The 10,982-nt window shown below is 32.7% G+C and overlaps 1 protein-coding gene and 1 pseudogene across 2 annotated transcripts; both read left to right on the top strand.

Moving 5' to 3' along the window:
• Window positions 1-2,476: 2,476 nt before the first annotated feature.
• On the top strand, window positions 2,477-3,921 carry LOC146909239 (ethylene-responsive transcription factor LEP-like). Its single transcript, XM_085724708.1, has one exon. It carries the CDS (start codon window positions 2,820-2,822, stop codon window positions 3,672-3,674), a length of 855 nt encoding a protein of 284 aa, XP_085580834.1. The 5' UTR covers window positions 2,477-2,819; the 3' UTR covers window positions 3,675-3,921.
• Window positions 3,922-5,809: 1,888 nt separating this feature from the next.
• On the top strand, window positions 5,810-10,562 carry LOC146909238 (deacetoxyvindoline 4-hydroxylase pseudogene; annotated as a pseudogene). The gene is made up of 3 exons (XR_015018190.1): window positions 5,810-6,122; window positions 6,204-8,642; window positions 9,978-10,562. The product of XR_015018190.1 is annotated as a deacetoxyvindoline 4-hydroxylase pseudogene (transcript).
• The last annotated feature ends 420 nt before the right edge of the window (window positions 10,563-10,982 follow it).

The following is a 10,982-nucleotide window of genomic DNA, read 5'->3' as shown; positions in this document are numbered from 1 at the left end:
AGTTAATTAATGCAGTAAATTATTTCGTAACTGATTTTATCAATTTGGGGAAAAGACTAGAAAAAAAGGACACAGGTGTAACTGAAATTCATGAGGAATGAATTCATTGTCATCTTATATATCCATTAAAATGATTGATTTTTTTAACTTACAATCATTTAATTATTTCCAGTCAAAAAATCACATTAATTATTTGTGCATGATTGGGTAATTTTTTTTAGGGGTACTTAACCCTCTGATTCTCATAGGTAAGGTGGCATAGTAATCCAATGTTCGGTTGTAATATAAGTAAAGTCTGACAAAAAATTGTTTTACTTAAGCATCGAATTTAATTTTTTCTAAACAATTTGTCGTTTGGTGAAGCTCTTTAATCACTTATGTTCAATTATTTTGTTAAATTGGACCGTTATATGTACTTTAATCAAAATGTAACAATTTTACAAGTTCAAATATTTTACTAAAATAAATACTCATATGTAGTGCCAAAGTTGTTTCAAATATGATTAACTCTAAAAGAATGAACTGTTGAAAAAAAAAAATGAAAGTGGCAACGAAAAGAGTAAGTAAACAGATGTTAATATGCATTCACACACAAAGGCTTGGGGATGTTATTCTCAATAATTTAATCTTATTTCACCAAAGGATTAACAATTATTTTTTCCTTAGAAAAAAGAAGATATTTTTTATTTTAAATAGAGTAATCTAATTGGTAAGGTTCATTTTTTTGTTGCAAAGTAACGAGGAAAAAAAAGGACAAGTCGAAATTAAGTTTCAAACTTATCTCTCGGTATGAGATTCCATACTAGGAGGAGGACAATTTTGGTAAACAGAACATCTTGTATGTGATCATTCCTTAACCATAAAATATTTTATTCTCTAAGAACATCTACCAATGTAGTGTTGCCATTTCCTTGTAAAACATCTCTAATATGAAGGATTATGTCAAAAAAAAAATCTCTAATATGATGGATATTAGTAACGTAAGTGTGCAAGATATGATCATGACCAACATTAATAATCTCAACGGCTTTCGAACAATCACTCTTACAAATAATATTGTCATAAACTTTTTTACTACAAAAACAAAGACCTATCTAGATAGCACACAACTCAGCTAATCATACATCACCTCCAACTTCATAACCAGAAAAACCAATGATCCAATCTCCGTCGTGGTTGCGAACAACACCACCAACACCTAAGCAACCAAAGTCTTCTTAAAAACTACCATCAATATTGAGTTTGAGTTTACCTTCCGAAGGGATCTCAAGAAGGTCTCGAGTTTGAAGTTGAAAAGTAAAAAGTAATTCTTTGGTAAACAAAATTAGAATTCTTTTTTACATGAAAAATTAGAAAATTTTGTATTGCAAAATATTAAATCATAACAGAGTATTGATGCACGATTAAAAAAATAAAAAACAGAGTATATGCATGCTAAGCATGAAGCCAAATGAAGAGCAATGAGCAGATTGGACATATCACCCACATAATTACTAATGATCAATCTAAGTAGTTTATTCTAAAAGATCTTAGTTTATAGCCTAATCATCAAAAAAGTCATGGAGCTCCTCTCACCTGTAATGATCATCAGAATGTGCAATTCATATGAACCTTTTTCCTTTGAAATGATCATAATCAAATTTAATGAGAAAAGACTTGGAGATAAAATAAAATTATATATAGATATTCTATATCTTAATAGATTGTGTGTGATTAGTTCCTCGTTCATGTACAATCCCATGATTTGATAGAAAAGTCACATGCAGCAACTTTGGACTATATGGGGCTTATTCCCCATTATGGACACAATGTTGAAGTTTATTTAAGTTTAACTAATTCAAAACTATGCAGAACTAATTTGATTGGGGAATAATCATGAAATGGGGTATCTAAGAGAACATGCTTATCGTGGGCCATTTTGATTTCTAATTATGCCACCCACTAATTATTTATATTAATTATATTTTCTTCTCCATAAATAACAATCATCATATCATATATATAAATTATTTTACATATCCCTAATTTCTCCCATCATTTGAAACTCATCTCTCATACAAAACTAATAAAAGCAACATTCCTTAGAAAGGTAGAAGAAATAAATGGACTTATAATTATAAATAAAAGATTAAAATTACTTATATGAAAAAATATATAGTATTTTACGTAATTAAATATTTGAAGAGTCAGTGATGGATTCTGTTGCTCAGTACCCTTGATAGTTCTTTTCCCTTTTCCGATACATTAGATTACTCAATTATTATGAGACCAGTGATGCAGATAATTATGAGAAAGCTTACATTCTACTTTTATAATCATCTTATCTTATAGATTGAAATAACAAATTTGTTTAACAATGATTAATCTCAATTAATGATTTATTGGACAAACAAGATCGGTTCAATGCAGTCTATATTATTAATCATATATATCATTTATTCAACAAATCAAAAATGTAGTTTTTTTTTTATAATAATGACCGGAAGATGTATTATCATGGATAAAGTTTCGAGCATATAAACAAAAAACAGCACGTGTCAACACTCATTCTAAGAACCTCTCAAAAAACACTCATTCTAAGAGGGGTAGAGATGGGAAAAACAAAATCACAAGGGTAAAAAGGAGAATTCAAATAATCAGAGTCTCTCTTATTTAAACCATCGATTCACATGCAAACTCCCACAACAAAAAACAAACCAACGAAAGAGAAAGGAAACATCACATAACAACAGTTACAAAATCACTTCAAAAACTCTTACATTACATTATTACATGCCATTTTCTTCTTTCTCAATTTCATAACAACTTCTCACATTACAATGAGTCCTTTGAAAGGAAAGAAGAAGCAAACAACATCAACAACAAGCAGCGAAACAATGACAACAACAACGACAACGACACAAGAACAACAACAGCAAACAGCATGGGGAGGAAGATACCTAGGAGTACGAAGAAGACCATGGGGAAGATACGCAGCAGAGATTCGTGATCCTTCAACAAAAGAACGACACTGGTTAGGAACATTCGACACTGCTGAAGAAGCTGCTTTAGCTTACGACAGAGCCGCACGTGGCATGCGTGGCTCACGTGCCAGAACCAATTTTGTTTACCATGATACCCCTCCTGGTTCTTCTGTTACTCCAATCCTCTCCCCTGACCAACAACAACAACAACAACCTCAAAGCTTTTACGACCTTTCTTTTGTTCTTCAACCTGAACCGGTTCCTATTCAACAGAACCCGGTTTTATCTATTGACCCGGTTTCAATCATAACTTCCTCTGGGAGTTACGGTTACAATGAGGGAAATGATAATAATTATTTCAATAAATATAGTCTTCCTCATCAAGTTCCTCTTGACACATTGGAGGCTAGTATTAATAATATTAATAATAATGGAAATTCCTATTTTAACGACACTAACAACAACAATGTTGAGCTTCCTCCGTTACCACCGGATATTACTAGCTCCGCGTGTTATAGTCAGGGTGATTCAGTATTCAACGGAGGTGATCATGGTTATTTTTATTCATCATGGGAGCAGAATGCAGCAGAGGATTGTTATAATAATCAAATGTTGGGAACAAATATGGGAGCTGCAGTTACAGAGAATAATATTATGGCAGGTTCTGTTAATGGTACTTTTGATTTTGGGAGCTCTTCATTTTTCTTCTGAGATAAATTATGTACTCTTTCATTTTCATGCTTGAGAATTTTTATGTTTTTGTGTAAGTGTGTTTGTATTTTTGTTTTCATTTATGCATGTCGTAGAATGTGTAAACTGTTTGTGGACATATTTTGCGAATATATGGGGAAATTGTCTTACGTTAGAGGCATGAGATTTTGTTGTTGCTGTTTAATTTGTGTAACATATTATGTAATGTAAAGTGCAATGTTTACGCTGCGGTGAGTTTTGGTCAAAAGTGTTTTTTGTCTCTCTTTTGGTCAAGTGGTCTATGACTTACCTCAACAAAAAGTGGTCTATGTCTTGTTACATGCTACCACTATCGCTACTAAATTCTTTTATTTTTTTTAAAGTATACTTTGGAATGGTATAAATTATTTAAATACAAAACTATCACAAAATTAATATTTCAAAAAAAAAAATCACATATTTATGGTTTCCCTAAATTTGATAATTGGAAATGTAGAGGGTGCGAAAAGTAATGCCTCTGAATAAAAACTGGTGTGGGGGCAAAGCTACAGCACAGTTACTGGACCCAAAAAAACGGGAGGATTATCGGTTGAGCAAAAGAAACTTGATATTCTCGCCTCTCCATATTCTCATAAGCCCGTCAAAATTTAGTTAAAATACTGAGAGAGAAATTATAAGTTTCGAGATTCAGATAAAATCTATTCATTAAAAGATGTCATATTGGTTAATCTGCAAAAATATCATATTGAAAAGGAGTAAAAGTAAAATTTTATGGAGGAACATTAAAATTTAAAAGATGTCTGATTTAACGTTGCTGATTACTCCTCTGGTAGTATAAAGTCATTTTTCTGGTTTTTTTAATTCATTAAATATATTTTCACTTTTCTTATTTCAAAAAAATTTTAAAATTTTAAAATTGTGTTTTTTTAATTAATAGATATGACACATTAGCGTCACGTGACAAAAGTTGCATAGTTATCAACTGCCAAATCACATCAAAAGTGGGGACCTTTTACATATTTAATGCAAAAGGCCTTGATGGGAATTCTTTCTTGGAGCCCTTCGAGTTTGTGAGCATACTTTTGATTTTTGTAGAGCTTGCAAAATTAAATAACAAAGCATCAAATAGTGTGGGACCCCCTCTATTGAATAGTGAAGGAAACATACTTCCCACCTGTCACTAATATAAGCAAAAATCAACTCTTTAGGTTCATTCATTAATTTATAACATTATGCGCAAACGTGTGTGTGAGCGTGCGAGCGGTCGTATGCGTACTTTGTGTCCTTATATTATTTTACATATAATTTTATTGTATATTATAATTTGTGATCGGAGAAGTTTGGCTAGATATGTCTCTCTCACTTTGTATATGGTGTCTCGTCAAAACATAAGTGTGTAATTTATTTCACTCTGTTGAAGAAGTTGGCATACTAACTACAAAATAGCTGAATTAATTGTCTTATAGACTCCTGAAGAAAAAGAAAGAAAGCAATCATAATCAGAGCATCCACAATGGTAGTTCTCTAACAAGGACTCCTTAAATGGACCCCACGTGACACATCACTTATTTATAATTTTTTAATAAAAGTACCTATTAAGGACTCAATGACTTCAATGGTAATACACTAATAATGACTCCAATAAAAAGTACTTAAATATGTTCCACTATCTTTATATCATTAAACAAAAATAATTTATCTATTACTCCTTTTTACAAGTGGGACCAAGTAGTACACATTTTATTACTCCTTTATGCAAGTGGGACCAAGTAGTACACATTTTATTACTCCCTCCGGTCCTTATTATAAGAAAAAGTTGACTTTTTAGGTTCATTGTGTAAGTGATGTATCTAGTCTATATTTATAACAAGATACATTAATTAATCTATGAACCAAAAAAGTCAATTGTTTCTTATAATAAGGACCGGAGGGAGTACTTTTTTAAACGTGGGACCTGTTAGTTACCCAGGAGAGAGAGGATCCTTATATAGTTGACCGTTCCTTAAGAGGGACTTACTTTTTCTTCCTCCAATGAAGGGTCCTTAACGGAGAGTGGTCATTGTTAAGTAAGGACCCCCCATTGGAGATGCTCTCGTAATATAAGATATAGTTATTGATAAGCTGATTGTCTAGTTGCAGGAACATTATGACTCAATCAATACTCTCATAAAATTAAGGATATGGGAATGACAATATTTGAACTGTTGTCCAAGGCACTAGGGCTGGAGACTTCATACTTCAAAAATTTGACATGTGCCGAAGGACCGTACATTCAAGGACATTATTATCCATCTTGCTCTGAGCCTGAACTAACCATGGGTACCAACAAGCACACGGATAGTAACTTCATGACACTTAATCTCCAAGACGAACTTGATGGTCTTCAAGTTTTGCATGAGGTGATGGGTCGACGTTCCTGCTCCTGCAGTACGCGGAGCTCTTGTTGTAAATATCGAAGACCTTCTACGGGTAAAAATATAAATAAGTGATTTCTTATGCATTGAAAGTTTGTGAATAGTTTCATTATTTTTTTTTTTTATCCTATTGCAGCTTATCACAAACGATAAGTTTGTAAGTGTATATCATTGAGTCCTATCGAAAAAAATTGGCCCAAGAGTTTATGTGGCAAGCTTTTTCGTGAATTCTGCCAACTTAAGTTAAGATGAATCAAGAGTTTATCGTCAAATAAAAGAACTTTTGTCAGAAGAAAACTCTCCAATCTACAAAGATGTTACCCTAAAAGATTTTTACGGAACATTTTTATGCAAAAGGCTTTGATGGGAATTCTTTCTTGGAACCCTTCAAGTTGTGAGCCTACTTTTGATTTTTATAGAACTTGCACAATTAAATAACAAAGCATCAAGTAGTGTGGGACCCCCCTCATATTGAGCAGTGAAGGAAACATATATGTTAATTTACTAGTGTGCTGCCCGTGCGACGCACGGGTGGAATTACAGTCGACCTTGGACGGACAGACTACACGATGACGTATGAGTAGAATTATCGTAGGCCTTGGACGGACGGACTACACGATGATGTATGGGCAGAATTACCGTCGGCCATGGACGGACGGACTGCACGACAATGCATCGGCAGTATTACCGTCGGTCACAGACTTCATAATATCACCATGACACAGGAACACAAACTAAATTTATGAACGTTATAATTTTCAGTGATAAATTCTTGCACATATTCTTTTGGGATAACAATTACATTTTTTGACACTCATATTATTCTTGCTCTATTTCGACAAACTCTTGTTCCAGGTAGATATTACATTTTAAATACTTTATTATTTTTAATATATTTATGAAGATACATTTGAGAATAAAGGTATTTTGAAAATTAAATGATAGGATTGAAATTATTTAATCAAATTTGAAAAAAAAATGCAATTTTTAACATCCTGTTATGGTTAAAAAAAATTGTGTTATTGACACCACCATATTAGGCGTATACCCCCGAACTAATCAGAATTGGGCTAAGCCCAACCTCCTTCATCAAACACGGTTTCTTCTCTTTGAGTGGTGCTCTTCTGACATTCAAAATGTCCTAGGAATACAGGTAAAAGACCAAAAAACCTGGTGGTAGTTAACTACCGCTGAGGGCATTTTAGTAATTTACTTGTGTTGTTAAGAAATGTCACAAAAGCAATTGTCCTTCTCTTTCCCTTCATTTTTCATTCTTATCATTCTTCTCAAAACCTCAAACACAACGATCTCTGCTATACCCAGGGGCGGACCTGGCCTGGGCCTAGTGTGGCAAGTGCCACACCAGCCCAGGCCCATTTTTTTTCTAAAAAAAAATATGCTGAAAAACGCATCAAGTCAAAACGCTTGCCTTCCTCTTTTCATTCCAATTTCCATCGTTTCTTCTTTTCATTCCATCGGACACCACCAGACTCATCTTTATAAGCAATTCCATCTCCACTCCTGAGTCCACACCACACCAGCAGCAGGCAGCAGTGGTTATAAGCAATTCTTCTAGGTCATCTCTATTTTAGTTAATTTCTCCTTTTCCTTCTTTTTTATATGTATAATTATAAATGGTAGAAAATTATTCAGGTCTTGAATCTTGATTGGGTTTATGGTTAATTTTACAATGCTTAAATTGAATGTTTAGGTTAGGTTAGGTCTTGAATCATGATTTACAACCTGGGAAAATATGGGTCTGATAAAATGCTTTGGGTCTGTCATCTGTGGCTGATGATTCGATGAAGGAAAATTTGGTTAGGTTAGGTATATTGAATGCTTTGTTGAATGAAAACAAAGTGATAAAACTGTGGGTCTGTGGCTGATGAAGGAATATATATATATGATAAAATGTTGAGTTTCTTGATGACTCACCATTGAGACTGAAACCACAGCAATGTGTGTTTTTCTATCCATAGAAATTTGATTAGTTTAGGATATATGTATAATTGATTTTAAAAATTACACAGGCTAATATATTGTATAATTGATTGATTCATGATTTTGAATTTGACATTACTGTAATATAATATACTGTATAATTGGATGAAGAAATTTTTTCCTAAGCTGTGCCTAGAGACAACGCTAGTAGCAGCGGGAGTAACAAAGTCATTGACTTTGAAATATTGGAAAATAGAGCATTTTCTTTGTAATTTTGGTTGTTTCAACTATTTTTAATATAAATTCTTATTATATTTACTATTATTTAATTATTTGATACAAAAATTGTGCCCCATTGATATTCCGAGTCCAGGTCCGCCCCTGGCTATACCCCCTAACCTGCCGCCGCCACCTTTTCCCCCACCACCGCCGAGATAAGCCTCATTTGGCCAAAGTAATCACTCTTTCTTTGTCTTCTCAACCCGATCCTTTTTCTATCCATACAGAATCATGAAAGGATCAGAATGGAAAAATGGGTATTCCGTTTTGAAGGAGTTTCGAAGCAACTCCGGGCTCAATTTCAACAATCGAGCAACATATTCATCATGCTCTCCTTCTATTCTACAGAATATTTGTAAGTTTCCATCGTTCTACATATTTTACTGAAACCCCAAAGTCCTAATTTTTCTGAAACCCCAATCTGTTTATGCTCCGAAATTCGAATGCAACCTTATATCATTCCTCTGAGTTAGTTTGATTGATTCTTCGACCGATTTATGTATAAATCATAAATCCCCCATTTCTATTTTGAACATGTATTTCCCCTCATTATTGGGTATCCAAAAATACCATTTTTGCTGTTAGTTTGGATTGTTGTTTACTTTCAAATTTATCTTGATGAGTCTGTGGGTCATAACATCAAAATTGATAAAAAAAAAAAATGATAACCTAACTCCTTCAACTGTAGTTATCATCATTTTCACGAGGAAGGGAACATTTGGTATCAGGAGAAGAAACTTATTGGGCGATTTTAGATATCAACAATTGATAGATTCGACCCGAAGATAACCTAATGCTTGTTTATTAATAAAAGACATTTGTTTTGCCTACTAATAAGTTATGCATATCTTCTTGATCTCTTATTAAGTAGCTAAATTATGTATAATGATCATATTCTTCATTGTTGTTTTTTAGTACAATGATCATGTACTTTTACATAACAAAAGATGAATTATGAACCTCTTGAATAGGCATTTCCCTGAAGAGTGCAGGGAAGTAATACCCTCATTGATAAAAAAAAAATTAGACAAAAAAAGGGATAATTTATAATTGTTTCTCCTATTTGAAAACAAAAATAATAATCTTGAATCTTAGATTTAAATGTTAGTAAAATGAAAATTGATTGAAGGTGAGAACCATTGTAAGACCACCAATGAAAATGTTAGTTGTCATTGTTGGTTTGTTGACTTCCATAGTTATTGTCTTTGAAAATTAGTGTGCTTTGAGAGAAGATTGAAGGACTTGAGAGTGTTAATTTTGGGTTTGGTCCCCTAATTTGTTATTTATTCTGATCATTCTTTATCTAGATTCAAGAAAGATAAAATGTTTAAGTTTGATTCAATTTAAAAGAACAATAATTGTCTTTGAATAAGCTTGTATTTTTGTTTAATCTTGGGCAAATATACATTTTACCAAGTTGTTTATTTATACTTCCTGCCAATCAGTTAATCATTAGAAAATAGTGATAAGTAGTCCATGTTGTTTATTTATAATAATAAAAAACACATTTTACCAAAACACAAAAAAGAAACACAATGTGAAACATTTTACTTGTAGTTTAAGTCCCAAATAGAATACTCTTGTATTTAGCACTTCAAAATTCCTCTTTAGAATTGTCTTCTGTCTGATCCACTCTTTAGAATTGTCTTCTGCCTGATACAATGCTGAAATATAACAAAAAATATTGCAGGTTGTGTTGAAGATAATGAAGGATGACACAAAGAAGAAAAGATGACATAAAGAGAGAAGATGACATAAAGGAGAAGAAGATGACACCTATTATTTCTTAGGAAGGAGCAGCTCTTCCTGTTTGGAGATTACCACACATAATCAAGGTAATCATACTCGCCCAACATTACATGAGGTTCTTTTGTCCAATTCTATTAACTGTTATTGTAAATTGTTTTGAAAACATGCGATAGTGCAGCCAAGATGCTTCCAAATTTCAATTTTGTAGAACTTTTTGTTAAACTATGTTTACACATTGGACATATTGCATAAAAATTAAAGGATTCAGTTTTTCTTTTATACTCTAATCATCTTTATTTTGAACTTTTCTGAAATATTCTAATTATTGTGTTGTTTTGGTGTACCTTCATGTTGCTGCTGTGGTTCCTTCATGAGTTTTTTTGTAGAATTTTATGGATTGGAGACAGAAGATGCAAGAAAATACATGGATTAAGTGATTGAATATATAAATGGAGAATGACAGCAAAAAAAAAACAAAATACCCATGAATTTGTACATATCTTGTAAAGAAAAGTTGTTAGTTTTATCGTCCAATGAACCACCTTCATCCTCTAATGTACACTGCATCATCAACCTGCATCATCAATTTTAGATCATGTGAACTTATCAAACTGCATGAAAATCATTAAACACAAGAAATGCATAAACAACATGAAAGGAAAACGACCTAAACTAAGCTAGCAAAGGGTATGAAAGATTTGAAAATGGACATGGCAAGGTTAGAGCAGGATGGAGATGCAAGTGAATGAGATGGCAAGTGTTTAAATACTACTACTTGTAAGAATAAATTAATAACATTGCATAGGCTTTGGCTCTGTTTGGTAAAAATAAGCTATAAGCTAGCTGATAGCTGAAAAGCTAGCTGATAGCTGGTGACGATAGCTTATAGCTGAAAAGCTCGCTTATTAAAAATAATGTGTTTGGTAAAATTAGTTGTTGAAGTGAC

This window comes from Medicago sativa, chromosome 7 (genome assembly GCF_051527215.1).
Source record: "Medicago sativa cultivar Bolivia chromosome 7, Bolivia_mono, whole genome shotgun sequence".
Lineage (NCBI taxonomy): Eukaryota > Viridiplantae > Streptophyta > Magnoliopsida > Fabales > Fabaceae > Medicago > Medicago sativa.
This window is presented reverse-complemented; position numbering and strand designations above follow the sequence as displayed.